This window comes from Amia ocellicauda, chromosome 23 (assembly GCF_036373705.1).
Source record: "Amia ocellicauda isolate fAmiCal2 chromosome 23, fAmiCal2.hap1, whole genome shotgun sequence".
Taxonomy (NCBI): domain Eukaryota; kingdom Metazoa; phylum Chordata; class Actinopteri; order Amiiformes; family Amiidae; genus Amia; species Amia ocellicauda.
In genome coordinates, this window is record NC_089872.1 from 10,076,462 (window position 1) to 10,100,885 (window position 24,424).

Genomic DNA, 24,424 nt, shown 5'->3' on the forward strand with positions numbered 1-24,424 from the left:
TACATACTGGGGTTGTGTGAGAGAAATCTGTCTCTGTTAAAAGTAGGCATCCAGTATATTACTTCAAGGCTGCAGGTCCAAGAGATGCTCTAAATTTAAGTAACTTTTGTTTTGTTTTAGGTAAATATCTTTTTAATTTTAAGTGATCACTTTGAACCTTTGTAAACTGTCCAACAGATTTACACAATGCCCTTTCCCTCCCAATATATACATATACCTCCAATATACCCCCTACGGTTTTATTAAATAACATCTGGCAGTTTGTCTCAGTATGGTTAGGAGAGATGCATTTATTTGGAAAAATCTGGATGCAGCATTCTTCAGTGTAGATGTGTATGCAAAACAACTAAAAAATATCCTTTGCTTCTGGAGTCTTGGTCTGCCATTGTTTCCTGATTGTATCCATATAGCAATCCAAGGGGGGGTCGTAAAATGTACTCTTACTTAAATTGCTTATACAGTACATGTCAAATTAAACCATGAATACCCTGAAATGATTTGGCATCTGGAAAAGCTGCTTTCTTTAGCTTGTCACTAAAAGTGTTCACAAACACTCGTTAATTCAACGGGTAATTAGGCCGAAGATTGGTAATCACGTACTTGTAGCGCAGTTTTCCGCAGATCTGCGCTGCCCCCACCAATGGGATCGCTGGGATTCTGCAGCTCTGCGCAGAACTGCGGACATCTGCACTACAAGCAGTCTGATCTCTCTCTGCCAGACGGGGTATTTTGACTGACAGTCCGGCAACATGTGCACTTACTGTAGTGCAGAGCGGCGGTGTGTCTTGCTGTTGCACACAAGGAGCTGGGCGCCGAGTAAGGACCCGTCCGTGGCGCAGGGCTGCTAGCGCTTTAAAAAGTGCCCGTGTTGCTCAGGCCGCCCCTCCCCCCTGGGCAGGGCAGGGCAGAGACTGCAGTAACACGGGCTGCTGGGAATGCACCCCCCATAGGAGCTTCTCTGTGCACATCCTCCCCGAAACAACACCCCAGCAAGGCCACAGCGTCGGCGGGAGCAGGGGAACAGGGTCCGGTGCACAGTGGTGAGTCTGCATGTCTGTTTAATCCATCACTGCTCTTGTGCACGTCAGCCCGTTTCATTATCGTTTTGTCTTTGTTGCAGGGAGGCAGCTGTGATTTACGCCACATTTACACAGGTGTTAGACTTGATCATGCCCGTGCACACGTCTGCATTTTTATTCTCTGAAATGAATAATAATAACGGGCCTCAGCGCTGGTGTTTTGCCCATATTGTGGAGTGAAACATGATCATTCAGCTGTACTGTTCTGCACTGATTTTGATCAGAACAACAGTTCTGGCACTTCATGTTCTATCAATACAAACGTATCTGTTTATTATTATTATTAGGCTTGAAATCAACATAATAGATACGAAATCAATGTGTGAATGATATTGAATGTCTAGCTTTAAAACGGCAGGTGTTTACAGTCCTGACGTATGACGTAATCTGTCAAGTCACTGCGACCCCTGAACGGGTTTGATTGGGGAGGACGGTGCGCTTGACTGGGATCAATACAGTCTTTGCCAGAGCCTTGTATCAAACTGCGTATTTTGGAAGAAAAAGTTGATTTTTGTTTGCTATACCCATACTCTGTTTAGTAACCACCATGCTCCAGAAGTGGCAATTGTATGTTACTTTTGTTACCTTTGGTTCATCTGTTCATGCACAAGTGGGTTACTGGTAATACAGCCAGTCTGACTGGTGATGCTGCAGCCTGCCTCAATTGTACCGGCCTGCTAATTGGATGTGCAGATTATTCAATTATGATTCTGAATCGGATTAAGCAGGCACTACCATACACAGATGGTGGTTTCTATTTTCTCATGACAATTTACATACCGTTCATTTTAATATCATATGGGTTGTGTGTGTGTGTGTATATATATATATATATATATATAAAATTAGTGTCTACATGAAATGAACTAATTTTTCAGAAAGTATTTTGTGGTCTGCTATTCTGCTTGTCGTACTGCTTTTAGGTGAAGTGTAAAGTGTCTTTCAGGAATGTATGGTTAGAAAAAGCTATCCGTCAACCTTGTAAGGTGACAATTTATGAATTACATTAATGAGAATCGCAGTAATATGACCCTCTCGTGGGATGGAAATCGACACCTCTGATCCAAGGACCATCGTTTCTGTTTGTCATAGAGAGGGCTGCATTCAGTCCTGCTGAGATTTTGCTCTTGCTCAGCTATGTAAGAATAAACAAAATGGTGCACCGGAGAGCAGGCTCATTGCTCAGAGATCCTCCCCTGGCTGTTTCTCAGTAGACCTGTGTTAGCCCGCACTGGATACATAATTTATTAACCAAAACAAAACATTATGCTGAGTGTTCATTACAGAAAATCACACTAATGCATTGCCTTTGTCCAAGAATGCATTTCTGCATGCACTACTTAAATTACCTTATGCCAGTTGCATTTTTAATCTGGCTAATGTGGCATCTACTGGATTGGTACACATGCAAACAAAAGCAAGTCACAGTATTCCATACTAATGGTGGAATTCTGCCTGAAAGAAAGTAGCCCACTAAATGCATTTCTGCCTGAAAACAGTGCTTGCAATTCATCACTTTACCTGTCATTATTTCATGTCAGAACTTTATTTTACAAGCTGATCCTCCCTACATTCTCAGACAGTCACTTTTTTCCCAACCCTGGTCCTGGGAACCCAGTGTCCTGCTAGATTATGTTTAGAGATCTCAATTCCTTAATTGAACTAATAATTGGCCTAATCAGAGCTTATTAATACTGTTAAACCATTGGAGACGTCAAGTCAATATTAAAGTATATAAGTTACCTGTATTCTCCAACTTTTTGTAAGTTAAACCAATTTAAAAGTTGAATGAAGTCAATTATAAGTTAAATAAAGGTTTCAATTAATTAATTGAGAGTGCAGTTGGATATGAAACCAGCAGGACAGTGGGTCCCCAGAACCAGGGAAGGAAACCACTGCCTCACCCGTATTACACTCAAATGTTTCCTGTTAAGCAGTACTGAAACCTCCCTATAGGGGGTGCAGTTTTATTCTACCACCTGCTTTGTCATTGAACCTCTATAGTCTCGCAAGTAAAGCTGCAGAGAACAGCTGGTGTCAGGAGTAAAGGAGCCACAACTGTCATAAAGCCCCCAACATTTAGCTGTTGGACCTGGGGGGTAGCATGCCTGCCTCTCACCATTTCATTCAAATCTTTCATGAGTGGTTGCCCACTGAGTGTTCCCAAATGATTCTGCTTTCCCCAGTGCCCCATGAAGCATCAATTTTCAAAAGACCTTTGAAAATTTAAAAACTTTTATTTGTATTACTATTACCAGTTTGGCAAATAAATAATTGAGCCATTGAGGGTTGAAAATGAAAATGAAATCCCTGAAGACCCAGAGAGATCGTAAGCACTGTTCATCTATTTATACAGTTATAAGGAAGTGGGTTCACAGCAGTGACAAAAGATAAGGAATCAGCTATAGGAAATTGCAGACATAATTGTTGGAGGAATGCCAGTTCTAGCATCTATGCCCTCATGTTTGCATTATTTTAAGTTAAACATTGACTGACGTTTGCCATATATCCTGTTACTATTTTATATTAGAGGTGTGTCTTTACAAGATACAAGCCTGAGGTAGTTCAGAAAACATTCGGTGGTTCCATGTCTCAGACATTCAGTCACGAGGAGTATGTGGAGTGGGCTGTAGGAAAGAAATACATTATCATTATTTACTGTTTGGCAGACTCCCTTAACCAGGACGACTTGCAGTTAACACAGTAAGCAATTTAACCATCACAAAAGTGCCGTATCAATACAAAATTAAATTTAAGCATTGCAAGAGTGCACAAGTACAATCAATACAAAATTACAATATATAAACATCTTAGTTCAGTGAGCTAACAAGTGCAGACATAATACATTTAAGCCCTAGGTAAGTGCTAAAGGCAGGGGAGAAATCACAGTAAAACAATAGAGGTTCCAACAATGTAAACGTAAGCACAAGCGTTATCTATATATCTTTTCTTTCAGGCATTATCCTTAGTACAATTAGTTTACCTCTTGAGAACCCTTATAATTATGGACTAGCGACCACAGTGGTGTGCTGTGTATATAAACACAGACCCGCGTCTCTTCAGTGTGCTGTGTTTGGCACGCAGACAGGAATGCATATGCTAGTGGGATGTGAACAGTGCAAGCAGACCGAATCCATATATAGAGAACAGCTGATTCAGACTGACTGGGACCAGTCCTCAGAGTAGCATTCATGAACCAAGACGCATCCATTACCACCATCCCACTGACAGCCACTCTCTTAGCAGGTGCTGCACTGACTCCATTCATACTGCCGGTCGGGACTCTCCGCAGGCTGGTGAACAGTATGTCAGATGATCAGAGTTGAAGAAATTGGGCTTTGGGAGGGGGCTGCTTAGTACACAGACCCAAATCCATACCGTAAAATGGTTAAAAGCTGAATAAATGGATTGGATGAAAAAAAAAAAGCCAATAATGTACATAATTTTTTCAGATTTCCCAGAATCTCTCTATTTCCTGTATCAACCTTCCTACTATATGGGCCTGCATTACCAGGATTGGTAAATTATTAGTAAGACCAGCAGTCAAATGCAAGCTTTTTGATACTATTTTGACTTGGGGAAATAATCTGTATGTTATAATACCTCAAGCATACATACTTTCCTTACTCCTAAAGCCTTTCTCAACTTTAATAAGCAGACCCCAAAGAGGTGATCATCCTCCATTTAGTTATGTTAACTGAACGATTGTTCTTGAAGTTTTTTTACTGCAGTTGAGAGAATTTATGCCTGGTTCTCTGACACATGGAGGCCTACAGTAAGTTGAACTGCACGTGCTTTAAATTCCTCCCTTGAGCTATGTAAATATTTGAATGGCTCTCTGACAACTGTGTTAACCGTTTCGGGAGGAATTCTTTTCACTTTGGCTTTGACCAGAGACGATTTCTTTTCTACCAAGCAATGCATTCAGATGTTGCGTTCCTAGCAATTATAATGATGAGCAGAACTTGTATAATAATGTGTGTTCCTTGCATGATAACATAACATAACATAGAAAATGGGTGTGCCAACAAATTGCAAATGACATTTTCTTTCTTCAAGCCTGCTGCGGCCCAGAGAAAGAGAAGGTAATGGTTTCATGTTGCTTGCTGTGTTTTTTTTTTTTGCTTTTATTTTAACCGTCCTGAGTCTGCCTTATTTCATGAAAATAGGGGCTTCAGATTTGTTTTGTCATCTTTTGTTTTCTTTGAATTGCCTTCATCCGTGACCTAACCCCTACTAGCAAGCGGTGCAAGAGCTGTATTAATACAGTTTATGATATGCTAATGACATTTGATCAACCGGAGGACAGAGCTTGTTTCTAGGTGAAAGCTATATTGCCCTGCACCGTGCTAGTGGCGCCCCCCCCCAGTTGTCAAGAAGGTTGACGGAAATCGTGTCACTTGGGAACTAGTACACTACAGCTAATTGGATTGTACAGTGTACCACTAAGAAGGTCAGACAGTAAGCCTTCTAGTGAAATTGGATTACTCATCACTCCTAGATTTCGGTCTTTCAGCTACTTCATACATGTCACATCAGGTGGCAGTAGGAATCAAGAACCATTTTATGGAAGAGGCACTTGAACTTTGGTTCTCATGCTTCTGTGTCCAGTGTCTGTTTGCTGCCAGGTGTCCTCCTGATCTGTTGGTTGAATACTTGGCATAATATGCACACATATGTGGACATGTTCTGCTGTGTTTTTATTTTTTTTGCCAGTGTTTTGGATTTATTTACAATTCTGCAGGGTTCCCATGTCCTGGAAAACCTGTTCCATTTCCAGGCGTGGTACAGTCATGGAGACTGATGACAAAATATATTAACAGATTGACTGAGCCAGGATAGCGCTTGATATTTACTCTGAACAGCTGCCTACAGCATATTAAAATGTGGAGTGAATTATAGAAGCTGAAGAGGTGGAAGAGAGAGTGGTGATGCCAAAAAACCATACAGTGATGCAGACAACTGCTCAAATGCCTGGACCGATTTCTGGCAAAGCATTATTGTGAGGGATTGTGGGAACCCTGTCCATCTGGATAACTGTCCTGTGTTATCCCTGTATTTATTTATTAATATTTTGCTTATTTACTTTGTTTCACAGAACCTTGCTGTAGATTGTTCCATTACTGTATAAAAAAGTTTGTATCTTGGATGGTTTGTTTCCTCTGAGAAGTATTATTTATTTGTTTTTTAATAATTATATAGATTTGTTTTTTTACATTTTTTACTGGCCTTTATCCCAGTCTCAGAGGTGAGAGCTGTAGAAAACATTTACTAGGATCTCAGCATCTGTTCAACGAGGTACAGGTCAGAGTTTGCAATATGCATGAATAACCCTGTTTAAAAGTAGTACAGATCCACAAGCAGTGAATATTACACAGACAGCCCTTCTGTCTGAGTGTAATTATCACCAAATTGGTCAAAGGTCCAATCAGGCTGTGCAGTGACTGAAAACTGGTAATTTACCAAATAACTTTAGTTAATAAAGAGGTTGGGCAACAGACGAGGTAAACTCTGTCCTGCATGGCAAAATTATTAATTAAGAAAATGTACATATGCGTCTAGTGTCAAATTTTCATATGGCTCTTTATTAATAGTCCTATCCTACATATGCACTAGCTAATGCAAAAAAATGTGGATACCCAGCTGTTTGCCCTAACAACAGGCAAGTGATACAGTAAGATAGTAAGATTATACTTTGCAGCAGAGTTCCTTAAAATAGACAACCTCCTTGTGGGCTACAGTAACTTTTCTAACGCAAAAGCCCTCAACATTAACAATAACTGCTTTTTAATTTGAAGTCTGTAAGCTTGCCCTGTCTGAAGTGCCCACTGCAGAGTGGGCTGCAATTGACCTGGGAGCTATTTATACACCGGCTGCCGGTAACCACCCCCCTTTTATTTTTATCCGTCACAGTATGTTTCAGTTTGGAGGAATCTCTGCTCGCATACACAAGGACAGGCTGAAGGCAGAAGGGATGGGATCCAACGAAAAGGCTTTGAAATTCCTCAGCCAGGACTATGAGGCGTTGAAGCAGGAGTGCATCGAGAGCGGCTGTCTGTACGAGGACCCCATCTTCCCAGCCGAGCCCTCCTCGCTCGGGTTCAAGGAGCTGGGACCCCACAGTTCCAAAACCAGGGGGGTGGAGTGGACGCGGCCCACGGTAAGAAATATTACGAAGTGAGGCACCTGGTGAGGCCGAGGTGTCTCTTCGTTGCTCAGCTGCGACTAGTTTCCCTCCTTTACAGTAAAGTCCCTGGATAACAGCGTGACGGAACCAAATACAAGACAACAGCTGCATTTTCTCGGGAAGGAAAAACAAAACGCACACAGGCTGAGTGTATTTCCACTCTGGAGACTTTCTTCAGTGTCAAGAGGTTGGACAATATTACAGAAACTTAAGTTTTCTGTTGCATAATGAATTACATCTTCTTTTTTTTTTTTTTTTACCCTTGGAACAGGAATGTTCCCTCTTTTCTAAATTAACTTGGAAGCAGTGTTTCCCAAACTGTTGTAGCTCAAGAAGTCAATTCACTAATCACAACACAAACGTCCAGAAAAGTGCTTGAATTTCCATCTAGTCAAAGCAGCAGTAGCGTGCTCGGCTTTCAGATTCATTGTAACATCCTGTGGGTTGCTGTGGCACACTATAGAGCAGCACATGGGGTTTTAGGGTTGTCCATTAAAAACAGCTGCTCCTTTTTAGCATCCAAATGAAGCTGTTTATATTCACATTACAACCACACATTACCCCTGCCCTGCTTTCTACCTGCAAGAGTTGAGAGAGATGGGCTGTTTTCTGTAGCTGTTTTCATCAAACTGTTTACTTGGCAACGGCACACTAAACATTTGAAAGTGATGCCAGTGATACTAAATTGTGTCATTGTGGTTTTGTTGCTGTTTGCTCATTTGCCTGAACACTGAACACATTGCTGTGCTCCCATATAAGCACAACTAAGATATGGGCAGAATAGGGTAGGGAAGACTCTGTACACTGTATGTGTTACTGTTGGTAACCATTAGTAAAATATTCCTTATGTGATGTGCATTACAGTGAAGTACCAGGATGTTCTCTGTGCTCTCCTGACTAAGTAACATGGACCCCAGTCTACAGTGCAGTGCCCAGTGTCTCGGTGAACAATGGCATTCCTCATCCCCTCATTCCTGCATGTAATGTAATGCATCTGTTGTCTGTGTGTAGGCATGCATCCCAAAAACCCCACTCTGCCCCTCTGCCGTGGCGCTGGGGCCCAGAAGGTTACCGTCCACATATCATACGGTCTTCCCTCGCCTGTTGTTGTTGGATCATACATTATATTACAGCTAAACTGTGTAATGCTTTGAATTTCCCGAGGTGGATTACCCTGTACATCTTGGGCTTGTGGTTTTCACTGGTCACATGCCGCTGGAAAAGTAGTGCTTTTTTAATTTAGACAAAAATTGTATTGATAAAACATACACTGGCAGTAAAACCGGTGATGTCATGTTTACCTAAATACAATTAAAAATGTAGCAATCTTAATCAATTTTTGTTGAAGTGTGCCAGCCTTCCCAGAAGAAAATGCTACAGAATAATATATATATATATTCATATTTTTTATTACATTCAGTTGTGATCAATACATTTACTCATGTCAGCCTAACTTATCCCCGGCACATAACCGTAGAAGTGCTGCTGTCAGCTCATTGTCAGTGACATCCCAGATCATATCTCTGCTGGTTGGCCACTTCTTTTTCCCTTAGCCTGAAACTCCACAGTACGAGTTGACAGCAAAGAACTTCGGGAAGAAATCCTGTACCACACAGTGCCACATCCTGATCTGTAGTTAGTGTTTCTGCGGTGAGGAACGTCACTCTCGGCTAAAGACTGGGAGTGGAGGATTTTCCCAGTTAGATAATAATACAAAGGTAGGGAAGAGATGTGAGAAAATAGTTAGTTAATCCTATATTAGAAATATTAGAAGGGGAGAAAAGTTATTCAGTAAAACCTCAGGCAAATTATTTACAAGTATGTTGTAATAATTAACACTCCAATAGCGATCATTAATGCGGTAATAAGGATATTTAAACATTTTTCATAGGTACAGAGTGTACCTGTAGACCGTGCCAATCGTCGGTCTGCTCTGGAGCCTATAATCTGATATCACCAGTTCAGGGCTTTTCAGATTGTCCACTTGATAAAATCAGATCAGAAACAACTGTATATATTGTACATGCTTTATGAACCTGTGCCTTATTTGGTCTACTTGCTGCGTTTGGTACCGTTTATTTATATATATAACTTTATTTTGTGGGGTTCTCTCTCCAGGCCTCTGCGCCACATAACGTCTGTACTATGTAACTGTATGAGGTTCCTTGTAGGTTTATAATAATGCTTTGTTTTTGAAAGTGAGTTTACCTTTCATTATGAAAACAATGGTGAGTTCAAAATTAAAATGCAGTTTGTTGCCTTATATTGGAAAGCTGTATTGGAAAGTGCTCTGCAAGGGTGGTAATTAATTTTGGATTCTCATGGAAGAACTGTCCATTTGTTCAAGATGCTCCATGCATAAAAAGCAGACCATTACACCAGAGATGTTACTTAAGTCAACAGCTGGATGAATCACCCTATTTCTATTCACACAATGCGTCTCTTGGGGCTCTGCATTAGCACCCTCTAGTAGCCAGGCTGGTGTGATGGCATTAATGGAGCTGAAGTTCCTTGTGCGATAATCATGTTGTATTGTATTACACAGGAGCTCACAAGCGACCCACAGTTCATCGTCGGGGGTGCTACCAGGACAGACATCTGCCAGGGAGCGCTGGGTGAGTTTTACTGCTCTGTAGAGGGGACCTTTTATCTCCCATGACCCTCACTGTAGTGATTTGTTGCAAGATTTGAATACTGAAAATCTCACTCAATCCGTACAGAAGCAGAGGCTTTAGATCTAAATAGTGTCTCTTGTCAAGTCTCTCGTCTGGCAGTGTAGCGTCTTTGAGTCCATAAAAAGCACATTTGTATAAGGCGCTTCCTTTGAATGGCTCTAATATATTTATTTTGGTGTCTTGTTAGGGCTTATGGTGATAGCAGAGGAAAAACTGATTGTATTCAATTTGAATATTTCCTACACATGTTGTTGAAGCACCATGCCTTTCCTGCAAATCTCCACCCCCACAGTGATGGAGGTGCTTTTATCTGAGACTCGTACTGTTCTTATTCTTTTCAGACATTTGTTTCTCATTAAACGCCCTGGGAGTTTTCCAGCTGAACCCACCCTCAGTGTGCCTCTCTGGCACTGTCTATTGCCGTGCAGTCTACGAACATGCATATTTCATCCCACAATCAGCCACTCGATCACTGACTGGGGATGTAGAAGTTGGGGATCCCTGGGGAGTGTTAGGGAACTTTCAGGGGGTCCCCAAAAGAACCCCTGAATAAGGGTCATGGGTTCAATCCCAGTCTAAAGTGTTTCCTCCTACGTGGCCATTGCCATTGTTAACTGGGGCTCAGAAGTGCTTTATACACCTCTGATAATCATAACAGAGTGGTGGGAATAAAAGCAATGACACAAGACAAGGTCAAGACAATTGTCCCACCTCTTTGCTTGTCGCTCTTGAACGGTAGAAATAATAAAACATTTCTGTTGATTAAACGGGTGACATTACCAGCAGCCCTGCTTGCACTGTGAGTCAATGCATGTTCACCACACCCTGTACAATGATCTGCCTCTGCCATTAGCCAATTTCAAGTAAGGGTTTAATTCTGGCACCTTCTACACCAGTCGAAGCCAGTGTACTCAAATCACAGACTGAACTGCCTGACTCAGTATCAGCGCTAGGCTTTCATTTCCGATGTTTGAGTTTCAAAAAAGCTTCATTGAAAATTAAATATAATTCCAGTTCTTTTTCACTTCTCAATTGAATGTATTATCTTGCACTTTGTTAGTCTGTTACAAAAAAACATAGCTGAAATTAAGTGAGCAAAAGTGAGGCCATAAGTCCCAGACATAGGAACTGATTCCTTCTCCCTCTTGCGAGAGTTGGAGGGATTCACCCTTATTAGGTGGTTGGGGAGCGTCCTGCCGAGTGCAAGGGACACATGAGTCAGAGCAGGGAGAGAGTCTGGGGAATCTCGTCCATGTCAGAGCATGCCTGTAATCGCTGCCTTATCTTTACCCTAAGCCCCACCGCCTGTATTTGACGCAGTTGCATAATGTAAAAAGTGGAGATTAAAGGAGTTAACTGGAAGAATTGCAGTCTTAGGTTTTGTTTTTATTTCACTGCCTTGCAAACAGGCCTGAGCCCCCTCCCACGCAAACGTTTTCATACTCCACAGCTGTAGAGCTTCCTACAATGCCATTATCCTGTCACTGTGAAGTCATGTTTGTGCAGCCAGGGCGTGGTCTCTGGAAGCCCTATCAGAGGAATTCTTCTGTCAGCTGTTTGAATTTCTTTGTTTTGGTTGTCGTAAATATGCAACATTTTCAGCAGAGTTCTCCCCCTGCTGTTTAAACCACGAACGTCCGCTTTGTATGACTACAGACATGGCTTTCTTAACCTAAGGACTTAGACTGTGATGTTATTTTGAAAATAGTCTGTCGTCGTTTAGGCACCTCCTTCCATGTCGTTTCCCCCGTGTCTAACCGGAAAGAAAATCTCAGACTCGAAACAGAATTTGTATTTGTTGAAAGCAATACAATACGGCGAGCTCTCCATACTCCCGTGATTAGCTGCCTGCTCGTGGAGGATAATTGGATTTTGCTCGCTGTGTTTTAGCCGTGGTTTTGAACGAGAGCCGGATCCTGGTAAACGAGGCCATCTTCAATGCAGCGCAACCCATTAATTTGAATAACAAGCTCAAATTTAACCTTAAATGCTTTTCTCTCAGCATGTGGTGGCTGCTGGGTACGTTTTACTGCACTTCTGTGTCCCATTTCCTTGTTGGAGTGAAAAAAGATGAAAGCAAGAGTGGCTTTTAAGTTTCACAGTTGTTGTTTTATCACAGATATGTCTAGCAGTTTGCCAACTCATTTATAATACAGAGAGCAAGGGAATGACAAAACCAACAAAGGGATAGTACTGCAAGAATACTAGAACACAAAAATAATTACTGGTTACATTTAAGAAGTGTTACACTGAGAACAATCCACACCAGCATCAGACTCCAAAGGATAACCATTCACTGATCTCACAAATATGCCATGGCAGTAATTGCATATTTTGTATTTTATGAAGACGAGAGTTGTTACAAGTTCCCCTGATTTCATACTATAAAAAAAAGTTCCAGTGTCGATGTATTATGAAATAGGATCAGATTACATTTAAGGAAGGGCCATCACATGATTCCCTTCATACCATTGAGTCTAAGAGAGTGATTCAGCTGGGGTCCCCTTCCTGTTACTCACTTATGTTGCCATGAAAACTAAATCTATCAACTATAAATACAGAAACTATTGCAATGCGACGGAGAATGTCGGCCACAGCCTCGCGTAGCTTGCAAGAGATTTGTGCTATAAATGTTCATTAACACTTAAATATATATAGAAATCTCTGCTAGGGAATTAATCTCCATTTCATGGTTCTCGTTGTGCTGCATCATTCTTTTGGATGTGTTGTAGTTTTTCACGTCTCAGTTTGCCACTAATATAGATCCTTCATGGGATATGACCAAAGAGTTTTTAAATGGTGACACTGGCGCAATACTTCTTACAATGTATAAAGTACATCTTTCACTCATGCCTGAAAACCGTTGCTTTGAGTATCTCTGTGTGACTATTAATTTGATTTCTGTTAACTTAGTGAAAAGCTTTACACTCATCAAAATACTGGACTTCAAGATATGTATAATTCTGTGGATTTTCAGTGACGGTGATTTTACGTAGGCCTTGGTGAAAACATCTGTGGCTACGTTTTCTCGGTTCCTCTGTGTCCGCATGTCCGGCGACTGCCTCAGAGACGCAGCTGCCTGGTTAGTCATTTCCTGTCATGGTGTTGCTATTGAGGAAATCAGGACCTCCTTTACTCCAGCTTTGATTTCAAGTGTAAAGTATTCCATGCCCATGCTAATGTGTGCTGTGGGCTAACTGTCCGTCTGGGCTCTTCTGTGACCAGGTGACTGCTGGCTCCTGGCTGCCATCGCCTCTCTCACCCTCAACGAGACTCTGCTCCACAGGGTTGTCCCTCATGGACAGAGCTTCCAAGATGACTATGCCGGCATCTTCCATTTCCAGGTAGAACATTGCAATCAACCTTACACCATTGGTAGCAATCTTTGCCCCATCTAATCAATGGGCTGTTTTGGTTTGGAAAAGCCACAGTGGTGTCCTTTTCCTGTCTTGCAGTTCTGGCAGTTCGGAGAGTGGGTGGACGTGGTGATCGATGACCGACTGCCGGTGAAAGACGGAGAGCTGCTCTTTGTCCACTCGGCAGAGGGCAATGAATTCTGGAGTGCCTTGGTAGAGAAAGCTTATGCCAAGTACGTGAAGTGGTGTTTTATAATGTAAAATATTTCAAACATGTCCTGTTGTGTGTGTGTCTTATTGATTGATTTTAATGGTGGTGTGCCCAAGAGACATATGCCCACCAGTTCCCTCTCTGCACTGCTCCCCTTTCTCTGCTCTTTCTCAGTGGAGCAAAGATTAGCGTTGTATTCAGCTGAGACTGACGACCTTCAGAGCAGATCTTATCTGTGTCGCTGTGTGTTCGCAGACTGAATGGCTCGTACGAGGCGCTCTCTGGAGGCAGCACCACTGAAGGCTTTGAGGACTTTACAGGAGGCGTGTCTGAGATGTACGAGCTGCGCAAAGCCCCCAAGGATCTGTACAGGATCATCAGCAAGGCCCTAGAGAGGGGGTCTCTGCTAGGCTGCTCCATTGATGTGAGTTGCCATTGATGCGCCACTATCTAATGCGTCCTTATTCCTGATTTTCGAAATGATGTATCCATTTCTTTGAGTCACCTTATAAATGGCCTGCCAATTTCATATCCTTTGCTGTGCTGTTGTAGATCACCAGTGCCTTTGACATGGAGTCGGTGACGTTCAAAAAGTTGGTGAAAGGCCATGCCTACTCTGTAACCGGGCTTAAACAGGTGAGTGAAGCTGAGTGAAATGTTTTCTTTCTGAAAACTGCAAGCATAGGCTACATACATCAATTAGCGCTAGCAATTTCCCAACACAATGTTGTACTGTCTGCTGTTATCATCGTGTATATTGAGAAATGCACACTGATTGATTCATTTGTATTGTGTAACTTGCTGACTATTGTGTATGTCCCCCCATCCACTCACTCCTTGATAGGTAGAATATCGTGGACGCACCGAGAGGCTGATTCGTATCAGGAATCCCTGGGGTCAGGTGGAGTGGACTGGGGCCTGGAGTGACAAGTGAGTCTTCCCACGTCCTCCAGTCTTCATTCATTTAATCCAAACTGGTTGTGTTGATACTACAATGTTCATTACCAGTACTGTACTGAGTTCCAGTTTCTTTCTTCCTTCATAATTAAAATCCATTACAGATTGTGCTCTACTCTTTTCTTCATTGTCTGATTGACCCCGAGCAGAAACGGCTTTCCTGTTATAAGCACAGCTTATGGTGCTGGGCATCTGACTCTAATATGCATGTCTTCACCAGGCTGGCCTGACACAACATACTTCTCTTACCTTTGTATTTTTGCCTTTTCTCAGTTCTTCAGAGTGGAATGATATTGACCCATCTGAGAGAGAGGATATGCATTTAAAAATGGAAGATGGGGAGTTTTGGTAAGTCAGCGTGAGACATGATGTTCAGATAGTCAGCGTGAGACATGATGTTCAGATGCCATCACAGAAGTTCAAATGTCTATAGAATTGGTAGTGACCACACTGAGGGAGTACCAGCCATGTTTTCTTTGTCCTATTCTGAAAAAACATTCTTCTAGACAAAGTTTCCAGGACCCTTATCTGTTTAATGGATTACAGTGCCTACATCACTGACTTGGAGTGGAAGGATTTGACTTCACCACAGCCAGTTGCTTCACTCGGCCCTCTATGCCACAATGGGAACCTAAACCGCCTTAGTCCTAAAGCCGTTAATGTTCTCATTAGACGTTGGTTGTTTGTTTCAAAATAGTAAAATAGAGTCAGTAGCTGACTGACTCCCACGCTACCTGTCAATCCCAGTGCGGGCTTCAGTAGTGTGACAGTGGTGCGAGGTTGTGTGGTGTCATGTGATTTATTTACGTCCCTCACAGGATGGCGTTCCAGGAGTTTCTGCGTCAGTTTTCCCGGCTGGAGATCTGCAACCTGACCCCAGACGCCCTGAGCGACGATTCCCTCAGTTTCTGGAACACCATCAAGTTCGACGGCGGCTGGCGGCGGGGGAGCACCGCGGGGGGCTGCAGGAACCATGCCAGTGAGCAGCTGTCTCTCCGTCTCCCACAGCCTTACCCAAGTCACGTTAGCCATTGCATTCTCTCCACACGTAACGAGTCCCTGCACAATTATTCGTTATGGGATCAGTCGGTCCGGTCGCAGTGACCGTATTTGCTCAAGGTGGACATCTAGACCCGCCCCTCACTCTGCAGACCTGGTCAAGTGAAAATGGACCCCAAAGCAGACTATCCCAGCTGCCTGTTATTCAGACCATTTAGACCATGTGTCCTTGTGTGTGGCCCTTAGAGGAACTCTGCTTTCCTTTTTGCATGAACCCATATTGATCCTTCAGCCTGTTCTTTTCCCTTCGCTCGCCGGCTCTGTATAACCAAAAGTGCCGTCGTGTCCCTGCCCTGTCCCTCAGACACGTTCTGGATCAACCCCCAGTATAAGATCACTCTGCTGGAGGAGGACGACGACCCGGAGGACGACGAGGTGGCCTGCAGCTTTTTGGTGGCGCTGATGCAGAAGAACCGCCGGCTGTACAGGAAGCAGGGCCAGGACATGCACACCATTGGGTTCGCCATCTACGAGGTGAGGAGAGAGAGGGGGACACCAGTGAGGACACTAACAAGCGGGCGATTCCCAAGTTTCTTTCCCAGAGCATCTTTTGTTACAAATTTGAAATTCATGTCATTTTGCCTGGGTGACTAACTGTAGTTCTGATGTTCTCTCCCCTTGTTTTCACAGGTCCCAGATGAGGTGTGTGACTGCATATATCTTTGTGTGTTTTCTGTCAGTTTCTCCATCCTCTGAAAGCCATGATGATGCTACCCAAGGTGAAATGACGTATTTATCAGTAACAGTACGTGCATTGTGATATAGCCCCAGGTGGGTATATGTCAGATGCTAAATCCTGGTATATACTCCCCAGTAGATCATTACACCACAGCGTAGACACCACGGCCAAATAACAGCACAACCCGTGACACAGTCATGTACAACACAGGGATGGTATTAGAGTCATAGGTGGCACAGAGCAAACAACAGATTCAGACTGAACAGACGTATACAACAGAGGAAGTGCTGAAAGATTTGTGTAAGGGCTCAGACAGGCTGCACATGTACTTAGCCTGGTGTAAGTATCGTGCCTCTCTTGCCATCCTCCACAGTTCAAAGGCTGCCAGAGCGTGCACCTGAAGAAAGACTTCTTCCTGACCCACGGCTCGTGCGCCCGCTCCGAGACCTTCATCAACCTGAGGGAGGTGAGCTCCCGCCTGCGCCTGCCGCCCGGCGAGTACATTGTGGTGCCCTCCACCTTCGAGCCCAGCAAGGAGGCCGACTTCGTGCTCAGGGTGTTCACAGAGAAACAGTCTGACACACAGTGAGTGAGGGGGCGGGGGGTTCACACGTCTGACTGTCCAAATAAGCACTTATTGGGTGTAGTCAAGACCCTGCTTGGTAGTTTTGTTGTCATTGTTGTTTTTGCAAACCAACAGCAGGATTATTATACTTATTTTTGCCTTCCATTTTCTGAAAGTGATTGTAGAATCGCAGCCTCTCAAGTATGAGTTGGGCAAGAGTCAATACAAAGTAAGATCAAAGTAATATAAATGGGTCATTTTAGAAAAATTACTGAGAAATCCATGGTCACCTGAGAATCAGCTGAAAGAAAAGTATTTCATTATTAAACATGTTCTGCCTTTGAAATCTTAACACTCTTCAAACATAAAGTGAAGTATTGCTGTAGCTCTCAACTGCTCAATCCAACTACTATCCTATGAAGTCTCGATCTTAGCTGGTTGGGCCCCAAAGATGGCAAGAAACGCTTAAATATTTTCATAGGACTTTGTAGAACCCTTGAAATCTCACATTGAACAGATTTTAAGTTTAGATTAATTGGTTTATCTATTAAAAGCTACAGTGAGGGAAAAAAGTATTTGATCCCCTGCTGATTTTGTACGTTTGCCCACTGACAAAGAAATTATCAGTCTATAATTTTAATGGTAGGTGTATTTTAACAGTGAGAGACAGAATAACAACAACAAAATCCAGAAAAACGCATTTCAAAAAAGTTATACATTGATTTGCATTTTAATGAGTGAAATAAGTATTTGACCCCTTCGACTTAGTACTTGGTGGCAAAACCCTTGTTGGCAATCACAGAGGTCAGACGTTTCTTGTAGTTGGCCACCAGGTTTGCACACATCTCAGGAGGGATTTTGTCCCACTCCTCTTTGCAGATCCTCTCCAAGTCATTAAGGTTTCGAGGCTGATGTTTGGCAACTCGAACCTTCAGCTCCCTCCACAGATTTTCTATGGGATTAAGGTCTGGAGACTGGCTAGGCCACTCCAGGACCTTAATGTGCTTCTTCTTGAGCCACTCCTTTGTTGCCTTGGCTGTGTGTTTTGGGTCATTGTCATGCTGGAATACCCATCCACGACCCATTTTCGTCCCTTTGATGCGGTGCAGTTGTCCTGTCCCCTTAGCAGAAAAACACCCCCAAAGCATAATGTTTCCACCTCCATGTTTGACGGTGGGGATGGTATTCTTGGGGTCATTCCTCCTCCTCCAAACATCAGCGAGTTGAGCTGATGCCAAAGAGCTCGATTTTGGTCTCATCTGACCACAACACTTTCACCCAGTTCTCCTCTGAATCATTCAGATGTTCATTGGCAAACTTCAGACGGGCCTGTACATGTGCTTTCTTGAGCAGGGGGACCTTGCGGGCGCTGCAGGATTTCAGTCCTTCACAGCATAGTGTGTTACCAATTGTTTTCTTGGTGACTATGGTCCCAGCTGCCTTGAGATCATGAACAAGATCCTCCCATGTAGTTCTGGGCTGATTCCTCACCGTTCTCATGATCATTGAAACTCCACGAGGTGAGATCTTGCATGGAGCCCCAGACCGAGGGAGACTGACAGTTATTTTGTGTTTCTTCCATTTGCGAATAATCGCACCAACTGTTGTCACCTTCTCACCAAGCTGCTTGGCGATGGTCTTGTAGCCCATTCCAGCCTTGTGTAGGTCTACAATCTTGTCCCTGACATCCTTGGACAGCTCTTTGGTCTTGGCCATGGTGGAGAGTTTGGAATCTGATTGATTGATTGCTTCTGTGGACAGGTGTCTTTTATACAGGTAACGAGCAGAGATTAGGAGCACTCCCTTTAAGAGAGACACCTGGGAGCACTCCCTTTAAGAGAGTGCTCCTAATCTCAGCTCGTTACCTGTATAAAAGACACCTGGGAGCCAGAAATCTTGCTGATTGATAGGGGATCAAATACTTATTTCAGTCATTAACATGCAAATCAATTTATAACTTTTTTGAAATGCGTTTTTCTGTTTTTTTTTTGTTGTTATTCTGTCTCTCACTGTTAAAATACACCTACCATTAAAATTATAGACTGATCATTTCTTTGTCAGTGGGCAAACATACACAATCAGCAGGGGATCAAATACTTTTTTCCCTCACTGTATATCTTTCTTTTGTGTAGTGTGTTTTCTACTGTAAGCACAATATTAATATAATGGCCAACAGTTTGAATCATAGTTACAAAATCAGTACAAAATGTTTATATATATTTTTTTCTCTTCCAGAGAACTGGATGATGACATATCCGCTGAACTTGAAGACGAGGTAATAAATGCATAAATAAATCGATTTGAATTCCCATTGTGTAGCATTCTGTTGAGTTATGACTGTATGTGAATTAAAAGCATTCATCAGCGAGTGCCAGTGAAGACAAGTCCAGCATCAGTATATCCATTATATGAAAGAAGACTGAAATAAAGTTAATGTCCTTAACTTAAGTTTCTATTAAAAAAATCTCATAACCTTTTAAGAACGATAACCACTCTATTCAATAACAGTGGTGAGATGTGATAGGCTTGTCTTTTTCGCCCCTCATTCTCAGGAGGAGATCTCAGAAGACGATATTGACGATTCCTTCAAGAGTATGTTCGAGCAGCTGGCCGGCGAGGTGATGTTTTCCCATACTCTTCTCTGTGAAAGTGCTCAGACTGATTTCATGCTTTGTTCGTAGCTTAACCTTTACTGACTGGGATGCCCTGACACCTTCTGTTTGCAGGACTTGGAGATCTCTGTTCATGAGCTCAGGACCATCTTAAACCGAGTGGTGAACAGACGTAAGTACACCAGCAGGCCCTGTCTATGCTTTCATAACAAAGGGTCGCTATTTATCAAAAGTAACTGCCGTGTGAAGCAGAATGGGGTTATATGTACTCATAAGCTTTGATATCTAGTACCTTGGAATACGTTTTGGGACGTTTTGAGTTGATTGTATTAGTTTTTTAACTTGTTTACTGTGAGTGAGATTATTACAACTATGCTGTGTGTCATCGTTTCAGACAAAGACTTAAAGACAGATGGCTTCAGTTTGGAGTCTTGCAGGAGCATGGTCAACCTCATGGATGTATCTTTTCCAAAGCCCAAATCTTGCGTGCATTTTATATAGCCATGCCCACGAAGAAATGCAGAACATACTGGGCAGGTGTAGTTTTTGCTATGGTCGTGGCCTGATTGTATTCCTTGACCCATCCAATGCACAGAAAGATGGCAGTGCCCGTCTGGGTCTAGTGGAGTTCCAGATTCTGTGGAACAAGATCAGGAAGTGGCTGGTAAGCATTTAAATGTTAGGGAGTGTCAATCATTGTATTCTAGAATATACCATTGTGTCCTTCAACTTGTACTGCACAGCTGTATATACTTCATTGCTGCCATCAGTCTCCATGGCAGTCGAATCGCTACTCTTCCCTCACACACACTCACAAGAAGACTTACCTGATCTTTACAACAAATCCCCCCTTGTCAAAGCTCTGGTGACTCTGGTCTTTTTTCTTGTCGCTCAGGGAATCTTCAGACAGTATGATCTTGACAAATCTGGCACCATGAGTTCATACGAGATGCGTCTTGCTCTGGAATCGGCAGGTATGTTTTAATCTGTGAACTGATATGCTAAACAAGGAGAAGAGCACTGTACACCTATCAATGACATCATAAATCAAATACAGAAAAGTTTACTTCATATCCGTGTCCTCCGCAGGCTTCAAGCTGAATAACCGATTACACCAGGTCCTCGTGGCCAGATACGCCGAAAACGAGACCATCGATTTTGATAATTTCGTCTGCTGTCTTTTCAAGCTGGAGGCCATGTTCAGTATGTGTGAAGTTTTTTTTTTTTTTATATATATAATTTGTGTGTTGTGATTGTTATTGATTGTATAGTATTATATATTATCCCACAACTCTGGTTACCCAAAATCAAGACTGATCAACGTTTCTGTTGCTTTATGAAATTAAAGTAGTTTTAAGTGCATTGATAGTTTATCTATCTATTAATTTATTAATTTGCTAGTTTATTTTCTCATTGTGGTATTAATGTTTGGAATAACATAAAGTAGGATTGAAAGTGAGTTGGCTGTTGGTTCTGGGATCCCAAAGAGATCTTCCCTCCTATGAGTGACTCTAGTTAGTGGCAGTTGCTGATCTTATCCTTTTCATTCTCCAGGATCCTTCCAGACTCTGGATAGAGACGGGACGGGTGTGGCTGAACTGAATATCACTGAGGTGACAGAAATTTACATTATGTCACACATTCCACAGAAAAGATCTCCGTGTTGTGGTCCGTTTAAAGGTTTTCCCTAAGTCTGTAGACAAACTGTCGGGGTCAGTTTGTGGAGATCTTAATTATGAAAGACGCACATTTATCCTGTTTTCCCCTTGTTTTTCAGTGGCTGTTGATGAGCATGTGTGGTTGAAGCCAGAATGCATCCAGCGGACGAAAATGAAGGGCCTGTGCATCCTGCAAGTGCCTCTCCCCTGAAGCTCCCCCCTAACTTCCTACTAACCAAAAGCGATATGCCTGTGTATTCCAAGAAGGGGTTCGAGTCAGCCCAGGCCTTATATTTTGTATCCACAATGCAGAAGCACGTCTGTGTACATTTACCTCTCTGCCTGAGTTCTTTTAACAACTATGCAAACATCAAAACATGCTGTCACAGAAGGGAAGAATTCAAGTTAATATTATATTAAAACAGCAAGGTCCCATTTAAGATCAGAGCCTCTCCGTGTTTTTTGTTTTTGTCTTTTCCGTTTCCATTTTAGTTTGCCGGCTACAATCTAAAATCAGTTTTTTTTTTTTTTTTACTGAATGTTAGACTACAGGAACTTTAAGAAAGTTGTTTTGCCAGGTACACATGCCTGCAAAGATTAAAGATTAAATTAACAGCATGAAAGTGCAGATCGCCATTAAAGACAAAACATGCACCCATATCTCACCACAGTTAATTAAGTAAAGGGTGACATGCAGAAATGCATTTACAATAAGAGATTTGGATTCATATTCTTGCTTGTGTAATGTCAACCTAATTGGTAATGGCATACAATTATTTGAATAAATTACTTTGACACAGGATAACAAATAAAACATTAATAAGAATCTAATCAACGCCCAAGCATAACAATTATTCAGAAATGACTGAGATACTAATCTAGAAATATGCTTCAACACTCATTATGAAATTTTGCCCTGACACAGTAGTCCTATTTCTCATTTCTGATGTGACCAGTAAAATGCAGCATTTAATGTTAAAGTAGATGACATACTTGTAGTGCACAATGAAGTACTATTTCCCTACATTATCCTCCGCTATTGTTTTAATTTACTTTTGCTACAGAAGGTTGTGATGCACCAGAGTAACCAATAGGTGGCAGAATTGTCCTTCCCCTATTGTTAACTTTTAGCTTGGGTTGAACAAGGTTACCATGATTTTATCCATGATAAATTATGAAAGTGTTCTTTTTCTGACTTTTGTTTATTTAATTTCCAGAAATTAACATTGTTAAATGATTCAATGAAAGCCATTTGTATATGATCATGAAGGCATATTTCAAACATACCAAATTACTTCTGGTATATGCAAGTTGAAGCAATATTAAGTCTGCAAATGCAATACAGCATGGTTACTCATTTAAAAGCAATGGACCTTAGGCTAACTTCAAGAACACACTAAGGCTTAGATGCAGGAGTAAGTCCCATGTTCTCTTTAATATTATGCTAAAAAAAGCAAAGTCCTAGCATTCTTTATAGATTTATATTTTAATTCAGTTTTAACAATTCATATATTGTTTTTGGCAGCTAGAAACATGTACAGGATGTGTATCATTCCACCGATACTGTTTTGCCATTTAGGTTGCTCAAGGATCAATGAGGGTGTTCATAAAGCAGTTAAAAACATTGCAAATCCACAGAAATAGTCCTATATATTAAAACAAACAAAAAAGGCTTTGGTCCAGCACATTCAGATAACTAAAAATACATAAAATTAGTGATTTGGCAGTTTGTCTAGAAAAGTAATGTTTCTAAGATGTTTAATGCTGCTTATATTTAGCATTTGCTAAAGACAAATCACAAAATATAGTTAATACAATACTACTGCTTTTTCCTGCTATGTCTCATGTTTGCAGAAGACACCTGTGCTCCAATCCCCAATCATTGTGCTGCTGTGTATCAATGGCTTTGTTTTATTAGTGTCCTACACTTCTTGACTCTCATACTGAAGTGTTATTTTAGTTAGATCTCACCTTGCCTCACTACTTGCTTGCTTTTGTTTTCATGATCTATAAATAAGTTTCAAAAATAAAATAAGGTTGCAAACGTAAGGGAAAGGGTTTTTTACATTACTTTTCAGCATTATTTTTTCAGCAAATGTTTACACACCCCCTCCCTTAACTAAAACCAAGCAACTGGGATCTTTAGCTGTCTCTAGGCCTAATCCGCAAACTCTGAAAATATTGATACAGGGTGATTGATTTATGCAACATATTTATTCACCAAATGACATGGTTTAAAATGGGGGTGGATACATTTGCCCACTGCATGTTTAATGTGCGGTTTAGCACAAGTCTGACAATAAAGCGGTTGTGGAAACTGTGGTGTCCTCTTGTTATTGTGAGTGATGGGGACTCCAATATGCCCAACATGGGGATGGGGTGCAACACTGTCATGCAGCAAAAACAGTGGAGTTGTATCCACATAAATATAACTGACATAACAACCCAATACAAATGGGAAAAAGAACAGTTCAGTTTTTCTGACATACTTTAATCATCAACATATTTCTAACGCCGCCCTTATACAAGCTGTACAATAAGGGAATGGAAGACGTGCTAAAACAGCAGACTGATGGACATTTAAAGGACATTGACATTGGGAGATCTAATAGTTTAAGGCAAGTGGACATGATTGGGTCTCCACGTTGTCTTGCATACAGTAGTCAACGTCATGTACGAGATCCCCGGCGTTGCACTGTCCATTGTTTCCCCATGTCCATCCCTGCTTCACAACAGCCCCAGCAGAACAGCATCGGCCTCCAGCAGGGTCGTGTCCGTGTTTGCCCCCAGGAACCGGGACGTGAGCTCCAGATCCAGCAGCCTCAGTCGCACCCTGGTGCCCCGCTGGTACTTCTCCCCGTCCACGGCCGGCCGCTGGCACACACAGTGGAACTTGCCTCCGAAGTCGATGTACAGGTCGTCGTTGACAATGTGGAAGATCTTGCCCAGGGCGACCTTGTCCTTGGCGGGACCCATCTGCATGAGCGGGGAGTGTCTCAGCAGGGACGGGAAGGACTTGGCGTCGACCGTCGGGGATGAGTGCCGGGCGGCTCGGTCGTGTTTCTGCTGCAGGTCCGAGTGCAGCTCGAACGCCGCAGCAAAGCCGGTTCTGGGCTTTTCAACCGCGGTCGCAGGCTTCTCCTTTCCCGCAGCATCCCCGCTATCACCGTCGGTGTAGTTTCGACCCAGTGTGTTACTTGTGAGGGGAATCCGTCTGGTTAACAGAGACACTCTTGAGCCCCTGCTGGATAAACGCACCGCTTTACACAAGGCAGCCATATTGTTGACCTCTGGTGACGTAAAGCCCGGGCAGACGAATTGAGGGAGTAGACCAACTTTTTATTTAATGTATTTGTAAAAATAATATATACAACCCATATTGACGT

General features: G+C 42.3%; 2 protein-coding genes across 3 annotated transcripts; one reads left to right on the forward strand and one right to left on the reverse strand.

Moving 5' to 3' along the window:
• The first annotated feature begins 833 nt into the window (after positions 1–833).
• Positions 834–23,355, forward strand: LOC136718919 (calpain-1 catalytic subunit). Of its 2 annotated transcripts, XM_066696711.1 has the most exons (23): positions 834–1,040; positions 5,139–5,164; positions 6,993–7,239; positions 9,812–9,881; positions 13,167–13,285; positions 13,397–13,530; positions 13,764–13,932; positions 14,061–14,144; positions 14,353–14,438; positions 14,739–14,813; positions 15,284–15,444; positions 15,829–15,998; positions 16,155–16,166; positions 16,577–16,788; positions 19,004–19,043; positions 19,321–19,386; positions 19,495–19,552; positions 19,775–19,839; positions 19,976–20,044; positions 20,276–20,354; positions 20,470–20,583; positions 20,935–20,993; positions 21,158–23,355. In XM_066696711.1, exons 3-23 carry the CDS (start codon positions 6,994–6,996, stop codon positions 21,182–21,184), a joined length of 2,115 nt encoding a protein of 704 aa, XP_066552808.1. In that variant the 5' UTR covers positions 834–1,040; positions 5,139–5,164; position 6,993; the 3' UTR covers positions 21,185–23,355. The 2 variants fall into 2 exon arrangements, with proteins under 2 accessions (XP_066552808.1, XP_066552807.1); XM_066696710.1 differs by lacking the exon at positions 5,139–5,164.
• Positions 23,356–23,508: 153 nt separating this feature from the next.
• On the reverse strand, positions 23,509–24,340 carry mrps28 (mitochondrial ribosomal protein S28). Its single transcript, XM_066696712.1, has one exon. The coding sequence runs from the start codon at positions 24,315–24,317 to the stop codon at positions 23,766–23,768; it is 552 nt and encodes a 183-aa protein (XP_066552809.1). The 5' UTR covers positions 24,318–24,340; the 3' UTR covers positions 23,509–23,765.
• Between the last annotated feature and the right edge of the window lie 84 nt (positions 24,341–24,424).